At 36.4% G+C, this 24,642-nt stretch overlaps 1 protein-coding gene across 2 annotated transcripts in view; it reads right to left on the bottom strand.

The window, feature by feature from the left end:
• The window catches only part of ME1 (malic enzyme 1), a 244,408-nt gene that overhangs the window by 123,406 nt on the left and 96,360 nt on the right, over window positions 1-24,642 (bottom strand). For both annotated transcript variants that reach the window (XM_049896434.1, XM_049896442.1), the window contains 2 exons: window positions 23,666-23,741; window positions 18,938-19,099 (listed from right to left, as the gene is read on the bottom strand). In XM_049896434.1, the coding sequence (XP_049752391.1) occupies window positions 18,938-19,099; window positions 23,666-23,741 (238 nt within the window). The remainder of the gene's footprint in view (window positions 1-18,937; window positions 19,100-23,665; window positions 23,742-24,642) is intronic.

Genomic DNA, 24,642 nt, shown 5'->3' on the forward strand with positions numbered 1-24,642 from the left:
GACCCCTGTTGTAGGTGACTAGTTGTAGTGGGTGAAGCTGCCAATCCTCAGATGCCTGATGTGGGAAGGACCCAGCTTTATGGGCGGGGTGATGTCAAATGTCATGAATCTGCCACTCCCCCTTAGCTACTGCAGTTGAAAATAGGCTTTAGGTATAGACCTTACTATACTATGCTAATGAGGGCCTATGCTTTTGAATGGGCCCACACAGGTCTAGGCAGGGGTGAAAGGCATTCAAAGTCTGTGGACCTCTTGTGCCTGTGCCTAGGCAAAGGGGCAGTGCCTGCCCTGAGTTCCCAGTTTAGGGGGGTGTGGTGATTTTTTAAAGCCTTGAGACTGGTTTGGGCGCAGTTAGTCCTGAGGACACATTTCAGTGGAGCTGGCAATTTAATTTTTCATTCATTTGTTTATTCGTTCCATCCCAAATGCCGGGAGACTGACTTAGCATGAGGGGTCCCACTTCCGGCTCAGGGGGCATGGCAACAAATGAACTCTGCCAGACAGGTACAGGAGCACAGCTGGGAGGGGTAGAGTGAGGTGATGAGAGGCACTTCCCAAAGGGGGAAGAGTTATTTTGATCCTGTGTGGTAGGTTAGATGTTTGCACTTAACTTTTTTTTTTTTTTTATAATAACATTTATTAAGCTTCAAGTGAACGTTTACAAATCCAATCAGTCTGTCACATATAAGTTTACATACATCTCACTCCCTACTCCCACTTACTCTCCCCGTCTTGAGTCAGCCCTTTCAGTCACTCCTTTCTTGACAATTTTGCCGGCTTCCCTCTCTCTCTATCCTCCCATCCCCCCTCCAGACAAGAGTTGCCAACACAATCTCAAGTGTACACCTGATATAATTAGCTCACTCTTCATCAGCGTCTCTCTCCCACCCGCTGACCAGTCCCTTTCATGTCTGATGAGTTGTCTTCAGGGATGGTTCCTGTCCTGTGTCAACAGAAGGTCTGGAGAGCATGACCGCCGGGATTCCTCCAGTCTCAGTCAGACCATTAAGTTTGGTCTTCTTATGAGAATTTGGGGTCTGCATCCCACTGCTCTCCTGCTCCCTCAGGGGTCCTCTGCTGAGCTCCCTGTCAGGGCAGTCATCGATTGTGGCCGGGCACCAACTAGTTCTTCTGGTCTCAGGATGATGTAGGTCTCTGGTTCATGTGGCCCTTTCTGTCTCTTGGGCTCTTAGTTGTCATGTGGGCTTGGTGTTCTTCATTTTCCTTTGCTCCAGGTGGGTTGAGACCAATTGCTGCATCTTAGATGGCTGCTTGTTAGCATTTAAGACCCCAGACGCCACATTTCAAAGTGGGATGCAGAATGATTTCATAATAGAATTATTTTGCCAATTGACTTAGAAGTCCCCGCAAACCATGTTCCCCAGACCCCCGCGCTTGCTCCGCTGAGCTTTGAAGCATTCATTTTATCCCGGAAACTTCTTTGCTTTTGGTCCAGTCCAATTGAGCTGACCTTCCATGTATTGAGTGTTGTCTTTCCCTTCACCTAAAGCAGTTCTTATCTACTGATTAATCAATAAAAAAACCCTCTCCCACCCTCCCTCCCTCCCCCCCTCGTAACCACAAAAGTATGTGTTCTTCTCAGGTTTACTATTTCTCAAGATCTTATAATAGTGGTCTTATACAATATTTGTCCTTTTGCCTCTGACTCATTTCGCTCAGCATAATGCCTTCCAGGTTCCTCCATGTTATGAAATGTTTCAGAGATTCGTCACTGTTCTTTATCGATGCGTAGTATTCCATTGTGTGAATATACCACAATTTATTTACCCATTCATCCGTTGATGGACACCTTGGTTGCTTCCAACTTTTTGCTATTGTAAACAGAGCTGCAATAAACATGGGTGTGCATATATCTGTTTGTATGAAGGCTCTTGTATCTCTAGGGTATATTCCGAGGAGTGGGATTTCTGGGTTGTATGGTAGTTCTATTTCTAACTGTTTAAGATAACGCCAGATAGATTTCCAAAGTGGTTGTACCATTTTACATTCCCACCAGCAGTGTATGAGAGTTCCAATCTCTCCGCAGCCTCTCCAACATTTATTATTTTGTGTTTTTTGGATTAATGCCAGCCTTGTTGGTGTGAGATGGAATCTCATCGTAGTTTTAATTTGCATTTCTCTAATGGCTAATGATCGAGAGCATTTTCTCATGTATCTGTTGGCTGCCTGAATATCTTCTTTAGAGAAATGTGTGTTCATATCCTTTGCCCACTTCTTGATTGGGTTGTTTGTCTTTTTGTGGTTGAGTTTTGACAGAATCATGTAGATTTTAGAGATCAGGCGCTGGTCGGAGATGTCATAGCTGAAAATTCTTTCCCAATCTGTAGGTGGTCTTTTTACTCTTTTGGTGAAGTCTTTAGATGAGCATAGGTGTTTGATTTTTAGGAGCTCCCAGTTATCGGGTTTCTCTTCATCATTTTTGGTAATGTTTTGTATTCTGTTTATACCTTGTATTAGGGCTCCTAGGGTTGTCCCAATTTTTTCTTCCATGATCTTTATCGTTTTAGTCTTTATGTTTAGGTCTTTGATCCACTTGGAGTTAGTTTTTGTGCATGGTGTGAGGTATGGGTCCTGTTTCATTTTTTTGCAAATGGATATCCAGTTATGCCAGCACCATTTGTTAAAAAGGCTGTCTTTTCCCCAGTTAATTGACACTGGTCCTTTGTCAAATATCAGCTGCTCATACGTGGATGGATCTATGTCTGGGTTCTCAATTCTGTTCCATTGGTCTATGTGTCTGTTGTTGTACCAATACCAGGCTGTTTTGACTACTGTGGCTGTATAATAGGTTCTGAAGTCAGGTAAGGTGAGGCCTCCCACTTTCTTCTTCTTTTTCAGTAGTGCTTTGCTTATCCGGGGCTTCTTTCCCTTCCATATGAAATTGGTGATTTGTTTCTCTATCCCCTTAAAATATGACATCGGAATTTGGATCGGAAGTGCGTTAAATGTATAGATGGCTTTTGGTAGAATAGACATTTTTACTATGTTAAGTCTTCCTATCCATGAGCAAGGTATGTTTTTCCACTTAAGTATGTCCTTTTGAATTTCTTGTAGTAGAGCTTTGTAGTTTTCTTTGTATAGGTCTTTTACATCCTTGGTAAGATTTATTCCTAAGTATCTTATCTTCTTGGGGGCTACTGTGAATGGTATTGATTTGGTTATTTCCTCTTCGGTGTTCTTTTTGTTGATGTAGAGGAATCCAAGTGATTTTTGTATGTTTATTTTATAACCTGAGACTCTGCCAAACTCTTCTATTAGTTTCAGTAGTTTTCTGGAGGATTCCTTAGGGTTTTCTGTGTATATAATCATGTCATCTGCAAATAGTGATAACTTTACTTCTTCCTTGCCAATCCGGATACCTTTTATTTCTTTGTCTAGCCTGATTGCCCTGGCTAAGACTTCCAACACGATGTTGAATAAGAGCGGTGATAAAGGGCATCCTTGTCTGGTTCCCGTTCTCAAGGGAAATGCTTTCAGGTTCTCTCCATTTAGAGTGATATTGGCTGTTGGCTTTGCATAGATGCCCTTTATTATGTTGAGGAATTTTCCTTCAATTCCTATTTTGGTAAGAGTTTTTATCATAAATGGGTGTTGGACTTTGTCAAATGCCTTTTCTGCATCAATTGATAAGATCATGTGGTTTTTGTCTTTTGTTTTATTTATGTGATGGATTACATTAATGGTTTTTCTGATATTAAACCAGCCTTGCATACCTGGTATAAATCCCACTTGATCAGGGTGAATTATTTTTTTGATGTGTTGTTGGATTCTATTGGCTAGAATTTTGTTGAGGATTTTTGCATCAATGTTCATGAGGGATATAGGTCTATAATTTTCTTTTTTTGTAATGTCTTTACCTGGTTTTGGTATCAGGGAGATGGTGGCTTCATAGAATGAGTTGAGTAGTATTCCGTCATTTTCTATGCTTTGGAATACCTTTAGTAGTAGTGGTGTTAACTCTTCTCTGAAAATTTGGTAGAACTCTGCAGTGAAGCCGTCCGGGCCAGGACTTTTTTTTGTTGGGAGTTTTTTGATTACCGTTTCAATCTCTTTTTTTGTTATGGGTCTATTTAGTTGTTCTGCTTCTGAATGTGTTAGTTTAGGTAGGTAGTGTTTTTCAAGGAATTCATCCATTTCTTCTAGGTTTTCAAATTTGTTAGAGTACAATTTTTCATAATAATCTGAAATGATTCTTTTAATTTCATTTGGTTCTGTTGTGATGTGGTCCTTCTCATTTCTTATTCGGGTTATTTGTTTCCTTTCCTGTATTTCTTTAGTCAGTCTAGCCAATGGTTTATCAATTTTGTTAATTTTTTCAAAGAACCAGCTTTTGGCTTTGTTAATTCTTTCAATTGTTTTTCTGTTCTCTAATTCATTTAGTTCAGCTCTAATTTTTATTATTTGTTTTCTTCTGGTGCCTGAGGGATTCTTTTGTTGCTCACTTTCTATTTGTTCAAGTTGTAGGGACAGTTCTCTGATTTTGGCTCTTTCTTCTTTTTGTATGTGTGCATTTATTGATATAAATTGACCTCTGAGCACTGCTTTTGCTGTGTCCCAGAGGTTTTGATAGGAAGTATTTTCATTCTCGTTGCTTTCTATGAATTTCCTTATTCCCTCCTTGATGTCTTCTATAACCCAGTCTTTTTTCAGGAGGGTATTGTTCAGTTTCCAAGTATTTGATTTCTTTTCCCTCGTTCTTCTGTTATTGATCTCTAGTTTTATTGCCTTGTGGTCTGAGAAGATGCTTTGTAATATTTCGATGTTTTGGACTCTGCAAAGGTTTGTTTTATGACCTAATATGTGGTCTATTCTAGAGAATGTTCCATGTGCGCTAGAAAAAAAAGTATATTTTGCAGCAGTTGGGTGGAGAGTTCTGTACAAGTCAATGAGGTCAAGTTGGTTGATTGTTGTAATTAGATCTTCCGTGTCTCTGTTGAACTTCTTACTGGATGTCCTGTCCTTCTCCGAAAGGGGTGTGTTGAAGTCTCCTACTATAATTGTGGAGGTATCTATCTCGCTTTTCAGTTCTGTTAAAATTTGATTTATGTATCTTGCAGCCCTGTCATTGGGTGCGTAAATATTTAATATGGTTATGTCTTCCTGATCAATTGTCCCTTTTATCATTATATAGTGTCCTTCTTTATCCTTTGTGGTGGATTTAAGTCTAAAGTCTATTTTGTCAGAAATTAATATTGCTACTCCTCTTCTTTTTTGCTTATTGTTTGCTTGATATACTTTTTTCCATCCTTTGAGTTTTAGTTTGTTTGTGTCTCTAAGTCTAAGGTGTGTCTCTTGTAGGCAGCATATAGATGGATCGTGTTTCTTTATCCAGTCTGTGACTCTCTGTCTCTTTAATGGTGCATTTAGTCCATTTACATTCAGGGTAATTATAGATAAATAAGTTTTTAGTGCTGTCATTTTGATGCCTTTTTATGTGTGTTGTTGACAATTTCATTTTTCCACATACTTTTTTGTGCTGAGGCGTTTTTCTTAGTAAATTGTGAGATCCTCACTTTCATAGTGTTTGACTTTATGTTAGTTGAGTCGTTACGTTTTTCTTGGTTTTTGTCTTGAGTTATAGAGTTGTTATACCTTTTTGTGGTTACCTCATTATATACCCCTATTTTTCTAAGTAAAAACCTAACTTGTATTGTTCTATATCGCCTTGTATCACTCTCCATATGGCAGTTCAATGCCTCCTGTATTTAGTCCCTCTTTTTGATTATTGTGATCTTTTACCTATTGACTTCCATGATTCCCTGTTATGTGTATTTTTTTTTTTAATTAATCTTAATTTGTTTGTTTTTGTGATTTCCCTATTTGAGTTGATATCAGGACGTTCTGTTTTGTGACCTTGTGTTGTGCTGATATCTGATATTATTGGTTCTCTGACCAAACAATATCCTTTAGTATTTCTTGTAGCTTTGGTTTGGTTTTTGCAAATTCTCTAAACTTGTGTTTATCTGTAAATATCTTAATTTCGCCTTCATATTTCAGAGAGAGTTTTGCTGGATATATGATCCTTGGCTGGCAGTTTTTCTCCTTCAGTGTTCTGTATATGTCGTCCCATTCCCTTCTTGCCTGCATGGTTTCTGCTGAGTAGTCTGAACTTATTCTTATTGATTCTCCCTTGAAGGAAACCTTTCTTTTCTCCCTGGCTGCTTTTAAAATTTTCTGTTTATCTTTGGTTTTGGCGAGTTTGATGATAATATGTCTTGGTGTTTTTCTTTTTGGATCAATCTTAAATGGGGTTCGATGAGCATCTTGGATAGATATCCTTTCGTCTTTCATGATGTCAGGGAAGTTTTCTGTCAGGAGTTCTTCAACTATTTTCTCTGTGTTTTCTGTCCCCCCTCCCTGTTCTGGGACTCCAATCACCCGCAGGTTATCCTTCTTGATAGAGTCCCACATAATTCTTAGGGTTTCTTCATTTTTTTTAATTCTTTTATCTGATTTTTTTTCAGCTATGTTGGTGTTGATTCCCTGGTCCTCCAGATGTCCCAGTCTGCATTCTAATTGCTCGAGTCTGCTCCTCTGACTTCCTAGTGTGTTGTCTAATTCTGTTATTTTATTGTTAATCTTTTGGATTTCTACATGTTGTCTCTCTATGGATTCTTGCAACTTATTAATTTTTCCAGTATGTTCTTGAATAATCTTTTTGAGTTCTTCAACAGTTTTATCAGTGTGTTCCTTGGCTTTTTCTGCAGATATCCTAATTTCATTTGTGATATCATTAAGCATTCTGTAAATTAGTTTTTTATATTCTGTATCTGATAATTCCAAAATTGTATCTTCATTTGGGAAAGATTTTGATTCTTTTGTTTGGGGAGTTGGAGAAGCTGTCACGGTCTGCTTCTTTAAGTGGTTTGATATGGATTGTTGTCTCCGAGCCATCACTGGGAAACTAGTTTTTCCAGAAAATCCGCTAAAAAAAAACTGCAGTCAGATCCCTATCAGAGTTCTCCCTCTGGCTCAGGCTATTCAGATGTTAATGAAGCCGCCTGGGGAGGGTGGGGGAGGGAACAGAGAGATAGGAGAGTAGCACCTCAGAATATAGCCAGAGTTGCTTGTCTTGTTTGGAATGACTATTATATCTGAGATTCCCGCGGGCGCGTCGCCTATGTGTGCTGTCTGTGTGGAGATTGCCCCCGGGGGGTCTGGCCCGCTGGAGTCACGGTCAGATCCTCCGCTTCCAGCCCCACGCCCAGCGTCAAGGCTCCCCTACTGGGACGGTGCACTCTCGACTCCAAAATCAGTCGCTGCCTCCCGGGAACTTCTCGTCCCTCCAGCCGCGTGGCCGTGCCGCCCCCGTGAACCAGGTGGGCCCCCTCCCGGGGTTAGTTCAGATGGGTGGAGTAGCTCCCCGTGCTTGTGCCGCGACCGAGTGTCCCGGCTGGAACGCTGTTCTCCCCGCTCCAATACCAGTCGCTGCCTCCCGGGGACTTCTCCTACCGGCTGCGTCCCATGCCGCCCGCGCGACCCGGATGGTCACCTTCCCGGGGTTAGTTCAGGGGGTGGAGCAACTCTCCGTGTTTATGGCGTACCTGCGTGCAGTCCAAATCCCTGTGGGACGGTTCCCCGGCTCGGGTGCTGCTCTTTCTGCTCCAAGATCAGTCACTGCCTCCCGGGGACTTCTCCTAACGGCTGCGTCCCACGCCGCCCGTGGAACCGGCTAGTCCCCCTCCCGGGGTTAGTTCAGGGGGGTGGAGCAGGTCTCTGTGCTTGTGCCGTACCTGACTGGTATGCTGGCTCCAGGCTCTGGAAACAATCGCTGCTTCCCCGTATTAGTTCGTTCTCCGTCTCTAAATCTGTGTTTGTTGTTCAGGGTTCGTAGATTGTTATGTATGTGATCGATTCACTTGTTTTTCCGTGTCTTTGTTGTAAGAGGGATCCGAGGTAGCGTCTGCCTAGTCCGCCATCTACTGCACTTAACTTTTGCAGATCCAGTGCCACTTCCCCCTGGTTCCAGGGGCTTTTGCGAACTCTATATCACTTGGTTTCTCCCAATGCTGTAAAATACATTGCAAGCGCTACCTTTTGCATAAGCCCACATTGCACGAAACAGTCCAGCCTGCAGGGTGCCAGCTAGGTCAGGTCTGGCACTTCTTCACTGCTTCTAAACTGTCTCTCTCTCCCTGCTGCTCAGTCTAATTCCTCAACTTTGTCTTTGATGTTCGGGGCTCCTAGATTGTCATATATACTTGATTCACTTATTTTTTCGGGTCTTTGTTGTAAGAGAGACCACAGGAAGCCTCTGACTATTCCACCATCTTGGCCTGCCCATGCCCTCCTAAAGGCTGACCACATAATGCACGATCCAGTTCTTCAGTTTAAGATCTAATAATGCCCAGAAGTGCAGGAGGGAACCCAAGGAACATGTACTCACATTATTTTTAGTCAAATAACAAGATATTGGTCATTTACACAAAGAAAAATAGACAAATCATAAATAAAATTACTATGAAAAAATTTTGTGACCAGAAAAAAAGAAAGAAAATGGAATTAAACATAGCATGTTCTTTCCGGACAACTGAAGAAATTTTTCTTCAGGTAGTAGAAGTGAATTTTATAGAAAATGTGGCTGTGAATCAACAATTGAAAGATGAGATGAGAATACAAACATTTCATCTAAATTAATGTTTTGCATTATTAGCTTAAAGAATAAGTATTATTTAGCCAACCACTTCATTGTCTTAGGTTCAGTTCTTTGTTCTTTAAAATTCCTTTAAATGAAAGTGGTAGAATTTAAGAAATCAGGCAAATATGAACAAGTGAGGGCTGTCTTATCAACTGTCTGCTAATTTCTTTTCTATTTTTATGGCCATTCAACTCAATATGGCTATTTATGATAAAAGAGGAAAAAGTATTTAATTTATATAAAAAGGGATCAAGTTTTCTTTAAAGCTTCCTAGGTTATTCTAAAAATCTAGATAATAAATAAAGTGCTTTTATCAGTTAGTTTTTAAATTTTTATTATGAAGTGTAAAAACGGACAGAGATTCATAAAAGAAATAAGATTAAAAAGTATTATTATAGGAGTGTTATGACTGAAAGCAGTTTCCCACATTTAAGTGTGGTGACATAAAAACACCATTACATCTTACACAAACCAATCAACTCAGCCATATTTTCACTAATACAGTTTTACTCTGGTCTTCTCAGTAACGCTGCAGTGCCAGAATAAAGAAAATGAATAAGATGTCAGAATGAATAAAATAACATTTAGAGTTGGCAATTAGTTTCATTCCAAGTATTATTTTCTGTTCTTCATTAGACATTAATGAAGAGTGACCATTAAAAATTTAGATGGCTTCTAAGTTAGAATATTTCTAATATATTTTGAACTCCAGTAACTCACAACAGAAAGAAAAAGCCATGTGTTGGAGCACTTCTATCTATTTTAAGCAACAGAAAAGTTAACCTAGAATCTCAAATAACCTCTATTCTTACTCTGAAATGTAAGTACTGTGTTGCTAATGAATACAGTTGATATGTGTGGTCCAAAATCAATAAAATTAAGAGAAAGCGGAGTAAAAGATGAAAATATATTTTGCTTAATAAATATATTTATATATAAATAAACACACCTCTACTAGTTTTTAAAAAGGATAAGGTAAACAGATCCTTTTTATTTTTAATCATGCCTCTGATAAGCCAAATAAAATCTTACATTTTATTTGCTTAGACATGAACACCATGTAACAGTAGCAGAATTAAACACTGTTGCCACAGTAAATGAGATAATTTTTGTTAATTATCACAAGTACATAGGAAAGCTGTTGAGTTGTAAACACAAGTAGTTCCCAAGTTACGATGAGATTCCGTTCTGACAACTCTGCCGAAAGTTGTTTCCGACATAAATCAAATTTCTCTTTTTTTTTGTTTTCATTATTATTGCCTTTTATTATCAGTATCTTTTTAAACCGGATCTTCATTTGTCTTTGGGGGTTGGCATGAAAATGGCAACATCAGCAAATTATGTGCGCCAACATTGTATGTAGTACATATTACTAATGATAAGATATACAAAAAGAAAAACAAAAACAGATGGTCTTTAAGCACAGCTTGTCGTAACTCAAATACATCATAAAGTCAGGGATTACCTATATTTATATACAACCACTTTTTTTTCTCTCTCTCTCTAATTTGGTTACATTATTTTTTAGTTGATTTTCTTTGGTTCCATTGGTAGATAATAATGTTAACTATAAATAATGGTCTTGTCTTTTCAGCCAGTTACACCCCATTGGTTTTCTTGTCTTATTGCTCAGGTTAGCACATTCTGAACAATGAAAATGAATAGTGGTGATAGCAGATGTCCTGTCTTTTATAAGAATGCCTCTGATATATTATAATTAATTATGACGTTGCTACTAGGTTTAGCACATGATATTTTATATCTTTTAAAAACTGAACTGTAAAATTTAATTTGCCAATACTTTATAAAGGATTTTTGCTTATTCATTTATATTCATTAATACTAACATTTACTAAGTGCTCCCAATAACACCAGTTGTAATTCTAAGCAGTATAAGTGTATTAAATAATGACAACTCTATGAGGTAGATACTAATATTAACATCACCTTACACAAGGAAACTGAAACACAAAGAAGCTAAATAACTTTTTTAAGATTACTCAGCTAGTAAGTGATGCAGCTGGGAGCATAAGTAAACATGACACTAACATTTTCTTGTTATGTGATTTTTTAAATCAGGTTTGGATATCAAGGTTATGCTCTTTTCATAAAATAAAATGTGAAACTGTCAATTTTTATGTATTCTGGAATAGTTTATATAAAAAATATAGCACATGAAATATATTTCCTTACAGGTTTGAATGACCAACTATCTTATTTGAACTTAAAATTGAGCCCTACTTAATTTATCATTAAAATTTAGACCTATTTTCCATTTTTGGTGTTTGCCTCTTAAATCCTTGTGTATTCTTTGCATGGACTCTGAAAAAATGGTCCACAAGTATACAAGTATTTTGAATAGGGCCTATGTGCTCTAACAGAATGTTGTCCTCCGGTATCTACATTTGCTTTCTTATAGAATTTTAACTAGGCTTATGGTCACACAGTATGACTACTACTACATTTTTCAATCTCCCTTGCAGCTAGATATGACATGGCCAATAGGATGTGAAAGGAAGTAATGTGTTCGATTTCTAGATTATGCAGTTAAATGTATGGAATGTGCTCTCCTCTTTTTTTTTTTTCCTTTTTGTTGCCTGAAATGCAGACACAATAAAAGTAACTTGGACCATGTGAATGAAGATAAAACCCTTGGATGGAGAAATGACAATGAAGAAAAACTTAGGTCCATGGGTGCCTTGTAAAATAAAGTTCTGACCACCTACATCTATATGTTACTGTATTCAGTTTGCTAGTTTTTGTGTTTCTTTAATTGTGATTCAGGTGAAAGTTTAAAGCTCAAGTTAATTTCTCATTCAAAAACTTATACACATACTGTTTTGTGAAATTGGTTGCAATACCTACAATGTGGCAGCACACTCCCCCTTACCGCCCTGGGTTCCCTGCGTCTGTTTGTCCAGTTCCTGTCTCTTCTGGCCTTCTCATCTTGCTTTTGGACAGGAGTTGCCCTCAGCTTGCTAGTTTTAACTGAGAACTTTTACATCTCTGTATTAAGGGATACTAGTCTGAAGTTTTCTTATAAATCCTTTGCCTGGTTTTGGTATCAGACCAATATTGGCCTCATAAAAAAATGGTGGGAAGTGTTTCCTGCTTTCCTATTTTTTCAAAGAGTTTATGAAGGATTGATATTAATTCTTCTTTAAATGTTCAGTAAAAAGAGGACCACTTATATCTATATTAAAAAATATTACTAAGTATGAAATAAACCTCTACCTAAAAACACAACCCCAAAATACATGAAGGAAAAACTGACATAATTGAAGAGAGAAATAGATAATTCAACAATAATAGCTGGAAATTGCAATACCCCACTTTCAATAATGGATAGAACAAATAGACAGCAGATCACCAAGAAAGTAGAAGACAAAAACATGCTATAAATCAACTGAACCTAATAGATATCTATGGAACACTCCTCCCAAACAGAGAAAAATATACATTCTTCTCAAGTGCACATGGAATACTTAACCAGGATAGACTGTATATTAGATCATAAAACAAGTCTCAATAAATTTAAAAGGGTTGAAATCATACAAAGTATATTCTTGACCACAATGAAATGAAATTAGAAATCAATACCAGAAGGACATTTGGAAAATTGACAAATACCTAGAAATTAAACAACACATTCCTAAATAACCAATGGATCAAAGAAGAAATCAAAAGAGAAACTAAAAAATACTTTCAGATGAAAGAAAACGGAAACACAACATACCAAAACTTATGGGATTCAAAAAAAGCGATGCTGAGAAGGAATTTTATAAGTGTAAATGCCTATATTAAAAAAGACCTCAAATCAGTAACCTAGTCCTTCACCTTAAGAAACTAGAAAAAGTAGTGAAAATTAAACCCAAATCAAGTAGAAAGAAGGAAACAATAAAGATTAGAATGAACATAGACAAAACAGAAAAAATCAATATAAACAAAAGACTGTTCTTGGAAAAAATCAACAAAGTCGACATTTAGCTATACTAACCAAGAAAAAAGACTCATATTATTTAAAATCAAAAACAAAAAGAGGAGCCATTACTACTGACTGAACAGAAAGAAAGACTATAAGGAAATACTATGAACAATAGTATGTCAACAAATTAGATAACCTAGACAAAACGGGCAAATTCCTAGAAAGACACAAAATACCAAAAATGATTCAAGAAGAAACAGAAAAAATCTCAATAGCCCTATAACAAGAGATTTAGTGTAAAAACAAAAAACACACACAAAAAAACCTTACCACAAAGGAAAGCTCAGAATTAGATTTGAAAATTTACACCAATCCTTCACAAACTCTTCCAAAAAATAGAAGAGACCACTTCCCAGCTCATTTTATGAGGCCAGTAATACCTTGATACCAAAACCAGACAAAAACACCACAAGAAAAGGAAGTTGAAGGCCAATATTCCCTATGAATATAGATATAAAAATTCTCAACAAAATACTAGCAAACTGAATCCAGCAGCATATAGAAAGATTGTATACCGTGAATAAGTGGGATTTATCCCAGGAAGCAAAGTTGATTTACCAAAATCAATCAATGTAGTACATCATATTAATAGAATAAAATAAAAAATGACATGATCATCTCAATGGAGGCAGAAAATGAATATGAGAAAATCCAACATCCTGTCATGATTAAAAGGAAAAAAACTTTACTGAATAAACTAGGAATAGATGGGAATGTCATCAAAACAATAAAAAGCATTTAGGAAAGACTGCAGTAAACATCATATTTAATGGTTAAAGATTGAAAGCTCTGTCCCTACAATCAGGAACAAGACAGGTATGTGCAATCTCACCACTTCTATTAAATCTTGTATTAAAGGTTCTATGCATGGCAACTTGACAAGAAAAATAAATAAAAGATATCAAAATTGAAGAGAAAAAAGTAAAGCTACTTCTATTTGTAGGCTATATGATCTAACATAGTGGAAAAAGTATAAAGAATCCACAAACAGAAAAACAACTAATAAACAAGTTCAGTAATATTGCAGGATACAAGATTAATATACAAAAATCACTGGTATCCCTATATACTAGCAATGAACAGTCCAAAAAATAAAGAAAACAATTCAATTTACAATAGTATCAAAAAGAATAAAATACTTAAAAATATATTTAATCAAATAAGTACAAGACCTGTACACTGAAAAATCACAAAACATTGTTGAAAGAAATTTAAAAAGACTTAAATAAACGGAAAGACATTCCGTGTTAATGGACTGGAAACTTAGCCTTGTTAAGAGGCAATATTTGACAAATTGATTTATATATTCAAGGGAATAATAACTATCAAATTTCCAACTTCCTTTTTTGTAGAAATTGACAAGATGGTCCTAAAATATATATGAAATGCAAGAAACCCAAAATAGCTAAAACAATCTTAAAAAGACCAACATAGTTGAAAGATTCATATTCCCCAATTACAAAACTTACTACAAAGCTACAATAGTCAAGACAGTACAGTACAGACGTAAGGATAGATATATTGTTGTTGTTGTTTGTGCCATTGAATCAGTTCCGACTCATAGCGACCATAAGCACAACAGAAAGAAACACTGCCCGGTCCTGAGTCATCCTTACAGTCCTTGCTATGCTTGAGCTCGTTGTTGCAGCCACTGTGTCAATACACCTCACTGAGCGTCTTCCACTTTTCCGCTGACCCTGTACTCTGCCAAACATGATGTCCTTCCCAGGGACTGATCCCTCCTGACAACATGTCCAGAGTATTTAAGATGCAATCTCGCCATCCTTGCCTCTAAGGAGCATTCTGGCTGTACTTCTAAGACAGCATGGCAGTCTACGGTATATCCAATATTCTTCACCAACACAATTCAAAGGCGTCAATTCTTCTTCAGTCTTCCTTATTCATTGTCCAGCTTTCACATACGTATGATATGATTGAAAATACCATGGCTGGGGTCAGGCGCACCTTAGTCTTCAAGGTGACATCTTTGTTTTTCAACACTTTAAAGAGGTCCTTTGCAGCAGATTTACCCAATGCAATGCGTCTTTTGATTTCTTGACTGGTGCTTCCATGGCTGTTGATTGTGGATCCAAGAAAAATGAAATCCTTGACAACTTCAATCTTTTCTCCATTTATCATGATATTGCTCATTTGGTCCAGTTGTGAGGATTTTTGTGTTCTTTATGTTGAGGTGCAATCCATACTGAAGGCTGTGGTCTTTAATCTTCATTAGTAAGTGCTTCAAGTCCTCTTCACTTTCAGCAAGAAAGGTTGTGCCATCTGCATATCACAGGTTGTGAATGAGTCTTCCTCCAATCCTGATGCCCCGTTCCTCTTCATATAGTCCAGCTTCTTGGATTATTTGCTCAGCATACAGATTGAATTGGTGTGGTGAAAGAATACAACCCTGACGCACACCTTTCCTGGCTTTAAACCAATCAGTATCCCCTTGTTCTGTCCGAACGACTGCCTCTTGATCTATGTAAAGGTTCCTCATGAGCACAATTAAGTGTTCTGGAATTCCCATTCTTTGCAATGTTATCCATAGTTTGTTACGATTCACACAGTCGAATGCCTTTGCATAGTCGATAAAACACAGGTAAACATCCTTCTGATATTCTCTGCTTTCAGCCAGAATCCATCTGACATCAGCAATGATATCTCTGGTTCCACGTCCTCTTCTGAAACCGGCCTGAATTTCTGGCAGTTTCCTGTTGGTATACTGCTGCAGCCATCTTTGAATGATCTTCAGCAAAATTTTGCTTGCGTGTGATATTAATGATATTTTTCTATAATTTCCACATTTGGTTGGATCACCTTTCTTGGGAATAGGCATAAATATGGATCTCTTCCAGTCAGTTGGCCAGGAAGCTCTCTTCCACATTTCTTGGCATAGACGAGTGAGCACCTCCAGTGCTGCATCTGTTTGTTGAAACATCTCAATTGATATCCCTTCAATTCCTGAAGCCTTGTTTTTCACCAATGCCTTCAGGGCAGCTTGGGTTTCTTCCTTCAGTACCATTGGTTCCTGATCATATGCCACCTTGTGAAATGGTTGAACATCGACTAGTTCTTTTTGGTATAACAACTCTGTGCATTTCTCCCATCTTCTTTTGATGCTTCCTGCGTCGTTTAATATTTTCCCCATAGAATCCTTCACTATTGCAACTCGAGGCTTGAATTTTTTCTTCAGTTCTTTCAGCTTGAGAAATGCCGAGTGTGTTCCTCCCTTTTGGTTTTCCATCTCCAGCTCTTTGCACATGTCATTATAATACTTTGTCTTCTTGAGATGCCCTTTGAAATCTTCTGTTCAGTTCTTTTACTTCATCAATTCTTCCTTTTGCTTTAGCTGCTTGATGTTTGAGAGTAAGTTTCAGAGTCTCCTCTGATATCCATCTTGGTCTTTTCTTTCTTTCCTGTCTTTTCAATGACCTCTTGCTTTCTTCATGTATGATGTCCTTGATGTCATTCCACAATGCGTCAGAGCAAGTCCACGAGAGCCAAAATATTACCTTGAGTACATCCCACCTGAATTTAGAGACCCCCTGAAGAATAGATTTGACGCATGAATACCAGTGACCAAAGACCAGATAGATATATAGATCGACAAAATAGAAGTAAGAATCCAGAAATAGACCCATACGTAGCTGCTCAATTAATTTTTCAACAAGGGTGCCAAGACTATTCAGCAGGGAAAAAAGTCTTTTCAATAAATGGAGGTGGGACAACTGAATAGCCACATGCAAAAGAATGGCTCTGGACCACTAACTCATACTACATACAGAATTAACTCCAAATGGATCAAAGATGTAAATGCAAGAGCCAAAACTTTAAAACTATTAGAAGAAAATATAGCTGTAAATCTTCACAACCTTGGATAGGCAATAGTTTCTTTGACATGACACCAAAAGCACAAGCAATCAAACAAAAAACAGATAAATTTGACTTCCTTAAAATTAAAAACTTTGTGCATCAAAGGACATTATTAAGAAAGTGAAAAGACAATCCACAGGTGGTAGAAAATAATTCACATCACATATCTGGTAAGGGTCTACTATCCAAAATACATGAAGAGCTCTTACAACTCAACAATAAAAAAGCAAATAAGACAAAATAAATAAATAATTGGGTAAAAGATTCAAATAGACATTTCTCCAAAGAAGATATACAGATATACAATAAAGAAAAAAATATATATGCACATGAAAAGATGCTCAGTGTCCTTAGTCATCAGAGAAATGAAAATCAAAATCACAATGAGATGCCACTAGACACCCACTAAAAAAAAACTCTCATTGCTGTAGAGTTGACTCCAAATCACAGTGACCCTACAGGACAGAGTAGAACAGCCCCATTAGATTCCCAAGGAGCAGCTGGTGGATTGGAACTGCCGACCTTTTGGTTAGCAGCCTGAGCTCTTAACCATTGTACCACCCACTAGGATAACTATGATTTTTTTTTTTTTTTTAAGAAGGGAAAACAACAAGTATGGGTGAGGACATGGGGAAAAAAAGGAACTCTTATACATTGCAAGTGGAAATGTAAAATGGTGCAGTTTCTTTGGAAAAGTTTAGCAGTTTCACAAAAGTTAAACATAAGAATTACCATATAACCCAGAATTCCACTTCTAGGAATACACCCAAAATAACTGAAAACATATGTCCACACAAAAAACTTGTACACAAAGCTTCATAAAGTGTTATTCATAATAGTCAAAAGTGCAAACGACACAGATATCTATCAACCGATGTATGTGTAAATAAAATGGATAGGCATATGATGGAATATTATTCAATAATAAAAAGGTATGAAGTAAAGATACATGTTAAACATGGATGAACCAAACTCTTAAATTCTTGCATGTGTGCTTCATACTGCTTCATCACTCTTTACCCCTCTCTAAAATTTTTAAGATGTACTACAGATTTTGTGATTTCTAAACTTTATTTCATTTCAACAGATATACAATAAAGAAAAAAAAATATATATGCACATGGAAAGATCTAGCACAAAAGAATGTTTAAAAAGAGAATATATTAGAGTTTTAAGAAGTCAGTTTTAATCATTTCTAAGCCATTTCTATCGAGGTTGAAAAGAAAAAAGGTAGATAAGCAATATAATTTTATCAAAACGTATGCTTGGTAATGGTTAAATGAGCACTTGTGTACAGATGAAGTATTAGAACTTTTTATTATAGGTTAAAGAACATAAGAATTGTTCAAGTTGCTATTATATTTGTGAGCACAAAAATATATTTCATATTATTACCAAGCCAAAAGTTACATCTTAAATTACAAAGGAATAAAGAAAACAACAGTAAAAAGTATACATTTTTAGTTAAAGTATCACAGTCTCATTTGATGATGTATTTATCCTGGATGTAGGTCTGAAATTTGTAAACAACTTTTTTAAAAAGGTTACCCTTAACTGACTATTATTCTGATTTCTATTTCAGAAAATTTCATCTATAATTCCTAGTAACAGGAGCCCTCGTGACTCAGTGGTTAAGCACTCGGCTGCTAACCAAAAGGTCAGTGGTTCAAACCCACCAGCTGCTCCATAGGAGAAAGATGTGGCAGTCAGCTTCTGTAAAGATGATAAACTGGGAAAGCCTATGGGGCAGTTTTACTCTATCCTATAGGGTCACAATGAGTAGGAATTGATTTGATGGCAACAGGTTTGGTTTGTTTTCTTTGGAATCACACATAAAAAAAAAAAAAGAATGAGTAGGAATTGATTTGATGGCAACAGGTTTGGTTTTTTTCTTTGGAATCACTCATACCTAGTCCTAAATATTTGCAATAAAGATTGAGTGAAAATATGCACTACTTGATATACTGGTACAAATAAAAAATCAATGGAGGAACAAGAAATGCTAAATCCCAAATTACGTACATCAGGTTCTATAGAGACTTTTAGAACAAGAAGATGTGAAACTAATTAATTTTAATAAATCCTGTGGATTGGTTCCTATATAGTATGAAAAGAATATTTTAAAACAAGAGACTATATTTTAAAGTATAACATATACTCTATAGTTTAATGGTGTTAATATTTATCTAAGAATAATAAAACAATAAGAAAGCTGAGACAAGATTAAAGGTAAAAGGATAAGAGAAAGGAACATTTTCTTACAAGAGTTGGGGTAGAGGGAGGTGGGAATGGGGATTGAGGAGAGGAAGAGCCAGAGAGAAATGAACAAATTTTATGAAGACCCTGGTACAAGCTCAAAAATTAAGAATTGGTCTCATTTTTTAGGGTGAATAGCTGTCTTATTAACTTAAATTGTTTACCTCATTTTCTGTTCCCACGTCCAGAGTGACGGGCAGACACTCTTGAGGATTCATCCCTCCACAAGCTGTATACAGAGCCAATTTACCCACAGGGATGCCCATCCCATTACAGCCAAGGTCTCCTAAGCCAAGAATACGCTCCCCATCAGTCACCACAACAGCCTAGAAGAAAAAAGACAAAATATCTATTAATATGTAGATTTTTCATAAATCCTGAGGTGCAATTCCTCCTCTCTATTTCTGAAGTTGATACTTATATAATGAAATACTAAGCAGTTACAAAATATAAATTGAATATACATGGAAAAGACTTTATGTGCTCTTAAGTATGGGAGAATTGGAAAGAGAAATAAATTTGATATATATTTTTTAAATTGAATACACACATGTAATTTAAAGAGTATACCTAATTAAGCTATTGAAAAAAGAAGAGAGGGTATGCACATAAAGATTCAAACCCACATAATTCAGTCAAAAGGGGCAAGTGAGAAGGGTGCAGGGAAATAATTGGGAACCAAAGTAAAATTTAGGGCAGTTTTGTGACTAGTCTTACCTACTTTGAGTACAATTACAGAAGGACCCATAGTTAAATATTACATGATTTCTGAGTAGACTGAAGAGTTTATACCTCTTCTCTTTATATATTCTGGCACTATCTTCTCATTTTCACAACAATGTTGTCCCATCCTCTTCAGCTCCTATAACCACTAGACATTATTCTGCCATCTTTGAAACATGCCTAGTTTAGCCACCTACTCCTCTTGCATTTAATGAATTTTATTTAGTTTATTTCTAATCAGTTTAAATATCTATAAAGCATACATGTTAATCATGTGGAGATTTTAATTCTATGTAGTTTGATATGACTACTGAAACTAACGCATCTAACATCTTTATTCTGTGATTCATGGCCAATATAGGAACCTAAGCAAAACATAATTTATTAGGTTTTCTGCAAACTGCTACATTCTTCATATCAGTGAAGCCTGGGAAAAATTCCTGTTGTTTGACCTTAGATAAGCTGATGAATTTACCCCTCAGTTTCTTATCTGAAAAATGAGAATAATGAATAAACTTAATTAGGAACCAGTTCTATTTTGCCTACCACTATACCTAACACCGGAAACCCTGGTGGTGTAGTGGTTAAGTGCTACAGCTGCTAACCCAAGGGTCGGCAACTCGAATCCGTCAGGTGCTCCTTGGAAACTCCATGGGGCAGTTCTACTCTGTCCTATATCAACTCAACGGCACTGGGTTTGATTTTTTGGTTTTTTTTATACCTAACACAGCATTTGGCACATAGTAAGTAATCAATAATCATTAGTTAATTGAATAACTCAATGATTTGATTAAATAAGATTATGATATGTAAAGAAAACAGTACCTAGAACATAACAAATTCTTAAGAAATGGTAGCTATTATCACTATTGTAATCATGATCAATAATGAATATAGAGTCATAGCATTTTAGAAGTATAAGGGAATTTATAGAACATTTAGTCCATCCCTCTCATTTTATAGATTGGGACACTGAAGCTCAGATAATTGAAATAATTTGGCTAATGTGACTCAACTGGTTAACATTAAAGAACCAGAACCCAGTATCTTAACTCCTAGTATGGTGCTTTCCATTATACTATTTTGCAGAACATATTTTAAAATGTATTTTTTAGATATTATCCCTTAACTTCCTGTTCACCTATATTATGCTGCTAACTGAAAAGTTGGCAGTTCAAACCTTCCAGCCACTCCACAGGAGAAAGATGTGGCAGTCAGCTCCCATAAAGATTACAGCCTTGGAAGTCCTATGGGGCAGTTCTACTCTGTCCTATAGGGTTGCTATGAGTTGGAATCGACTCGATAGCAATGAGTTTTAGTTTTTTTATATTATGAAGAACTGTCTTAAAATAAATATATTAGAGAGTTAGGTGAGAAATTATTTTTGCATATTCTATATAATTTATCTTTGGAAAATTTCCCATGTCTATTGCAAATGAATCAATTTTTTATACGATTTTGGAGGGGAAAACCTGATACGATTAGGTTAGTTAGCTCTGATATAAGATAAGAAGGATAAACCAAAAAAAAAAAAAAAACAACTCATTGCTATCAAGTCAATTCCAACTCATAGCGACTCTGTAGGACAGAGGAGGACTGTCCCATAGGCTTTCCAAGGCTGTAATCTTTACGGCAACAGACTGCCACATCTTTCTTTTGCAGAGCTGCTGGTGAGTTTGAACCGCCAACCTTTTGGTTAGAGGCCAAGTGCTTAACCACTGCACCACCAGGGCTCCTTAGAAAGATAAATAAATACTATTTTTATAGAGAGAAGTATAACTTTGCTTTTTAAATTTTTAAAGTCAAATTTTTCAAATTCAAAATACTTCAAAAGTATATCTAATAAACATCATTATTTTGTTTACTGTACCTATCATGGAGCCCTGGTGGTGCAGTGATTAAGAGCTTGGCTGTGAATCAAAAGGTCAGCAATTCGAATCCACCAGCCACTCCTTGGAAACTGTATGGGGCAGTTCTACTCTGTCCTACAGGGTCTCTTTTGAGTCGGAATTGACTCTATGGCAATGGGTAATTTTGGTTTGATACTTATCATAAGTAGAGGTAATTTTATGTATCATTGATAACAAATTTTTGTGGCTATATTCCTTATACAATAAATATCCAATTGGCTTAGATGTATTTATTAATATTTTTCTATGTGACAGGGATTTGAGATTAATATTGTCTTATAACTTAGTAATGATCTAAATAAAACTTAATTTATATAGTATGTTCCAGTTCTCATTAAATTAAACTCAGAGTTGCTACTTGTGGTTTTCATCATTTTTGAAAAACACTTAAAATGACACAGCATTCTCATTTATTTTTGACTGTACATCTATAAAAAACTGAGTATATGTCTTAAATAGAAAGTGTAACCATTATTCTTTTTCTTTTCTTTATAAGTTTTATTCCTCAAGCTCTTCTGTCTTTCCTGGGCTGTTCATTTAATTATATAATTATGCCATGGATATTTAAATTGAGGAGCCCTAGGAGAGCAGTTGTTAAGCATTTGGTTGCCAACCGAAAGGTCCGCAGTTCAAATTCGCCAGCTGCTCCCTGGAAACCCTATGGGGCAATTCTACTCTGTCGTATAGGGCCGATATGAGTCAGAATCAACTCGATGGCAAGAAGTTATATAGGTGGTAGTTTGAGTAATTTTTTAAAATTGGTTTTGAGTCATTTTATATCTTACGTCTGTTTTATGCCTTCTTGTTACAAATGCATATTTGTAGCATTAATTCCCTAATATTTCAACAGTAAAGAGTACATTTTAGTAGTGAAAGAATTCTCTGACAGAAAAAAAAACTGTTACATACCCAGTTCATGTCAATGATGTATGTTCCAGAAATTAATCTCAGTGTATAAATTATTGTCTGAGCATTACTTGAATAAAGACTCCCTGTGTTATGTATACAGGGGTTCTCCTGACCACACACAGACACTCACATACACTTTTTTCTTCACCATGTGTCCTGTATTCATCCCTTCTTTTCTTTTCTTTTCCCAGGGCCTGCACTTCCATTATATCCTATCTGAACACAATGCTCCCATCTTCTCCTTTTCCCTCTAAACCATTCTAAAAACTAACTTGAGATGAATCTTCCTCAAATATTACTTACATTAAGTCATTCCCTTGCTTAAGTACCACTGCTCACTGTCTAGCTATTATGACTGCAGTGATATGCAGACCTCTCTGCCTGTCTACCCTCTCTACTGACTGTTTCTTAAAATTTTCTCCAGATTTCTGGTTAAAATGTAAGTTTCCTTCTTCTTGGAGAATCAGACATTTATGCTTCATGGAATACATTTCTTAGGGTAGTTACTAAGAATCTGTGGACAGTGCTGTCTAGTTGTTGGGAGAAAACAGAAAAGATCATTAAAGAAGTCACTCTTCAGAAGTGACTTTGTCCTGCTGAAGAGAATTGATTTACTCAAACTGTGCCCTGAAATATACCACAAAGTTTCTAGGCATCCAACAGAAAGGAAAACGGGAGCCAAAGAGGAGAAATGCATGTCTCACCTTTCTTAGTCAAGGAAGGTGGGAGAGCACCATACTTAAGGCCTTTGGAGCCAGCTCTGGGACCTGCATTCAATGTCTACCGCTACCATGCACCACTGTATACAAACCATTTGTGCCTTTCTTTCCTCAATGAATGCTCATGATAACTATAAAAGTTAATCCAAGTAAAGTGCCTCACACAGAGAAAGCTAGCAAATGTCAGATACTACTGCTGCTGCTTTTGTTTTCATTAGTTAACACACAGAGGGAAGTCAAATGAGCTTCTTTAGGTGATAATGATGAGGGAATTAAATTAACAAATGTTTTGGCCTATTTACGTTCCCCTTAGTGGATGATTAAATACAGCAGATATGAAAAAGGAGTTTGCTTAAAGAAATTCAGATGCTATTGCAATTTTCAACATTTATTATCACTTACAATAAGTAAGAAAATAGTAAGAAATGGAATAGAAATGATGGGGAAACAGTATCTAAATGGCATCAGAATAAAATTAACCCTCCTCGCAAATATAAAAGGGACATAAATTAGGCAATATTCGTTAGAAAAGCCATGCTACCTAATATCATAATTGTCAATATGTTTTAAACTGTTTTATGGGACAGGAAAAAGAACGAATATGCCATAGTGGAAAAATTTGATAACTTACCTTGATAACATCTTCTGGCCACGCATTAAGAATTGAAGCAATGTGGCCTTTATCATGGATACTAATAAAGAGACCTCTGGGGGAAAAAAGGAGTAATTTTAATTTACTTCAGAACCTGTCAACATTTAAAAAATTTCATGAGCATTAAAAAAAAATTCTCAATTAATTTAATATACTTTCATTTTTATGAACACTAGTGAAAATTGTTTCCTCAAACAAAATAGGATGGACATTGCATAAATAAGGAAGAAATCACTTTCAACAGTATATTGGCAACTTAGTAATGGTGGAAACCCTGGTGGCATAGTGGTTAAGTGCTATGGCTGCTAACCAAAGGTCAGCAGTTCAAATCCGCCAGGCACTCCTTGGAAACTCAATGGATCAGTTCTACTCTGTCCTATAGGGTTGCTATGAGTTGGAATTGGCTCAACAGCACTGGGTTTGGTTTTTTTGATTTTATAGTAATGGACCGCATATTCTTCCATTACATATTCTTAAATATTTTTTAATTTAAAAAATGCACCATTTTTATATATTGAGAACTTAAATACCATTATCAATTCCACTCATACATTCACAGTCTTTCATTAAATATGATAAATATATATGTAAAATACTTTCAAAAACAATGTGAAGCATATGCAGATAGGCATTTTCAGTGTATAGTCCACTTATTACATATACCCTTGTGATGGAGATGCCTGATGTGACTAATACTAATCCTTTCATGTGGAGCTTACTTGATTCTTTGATTTGTAGTTTTAGTTGCTATTTGCAACTCTGTTATTTAGACTCTCAGGGGAAATCTTTAATACTTCATCCCCCCCTTCATACTTCCTATGAAAGTCTAACAAGGAACTTTAAAAACAGAAATATTAAAACTTAAAATTTTAAATATCTTAATAACCTCCTGTAAAAATTTACTTTAGTATTACTTACTATGGAGCTCTGGTGGCACAGTGGTTAAGAGTTTGGCT

This window comes from Elephas maximus, chromosome 1 (assembly GCF_024166365.1).
Source record: "Elephas maximus indicus isolate mEleMax1 chromosome 1, mEleMax1 primary haplotype, whole genome shotgun sequence".
Lineage (NCBI taxonomy): Eukaryota > Metazoa > Chordata > Mammalia > Proboscidea > Elephantidae > Elephas > Elephas maximus.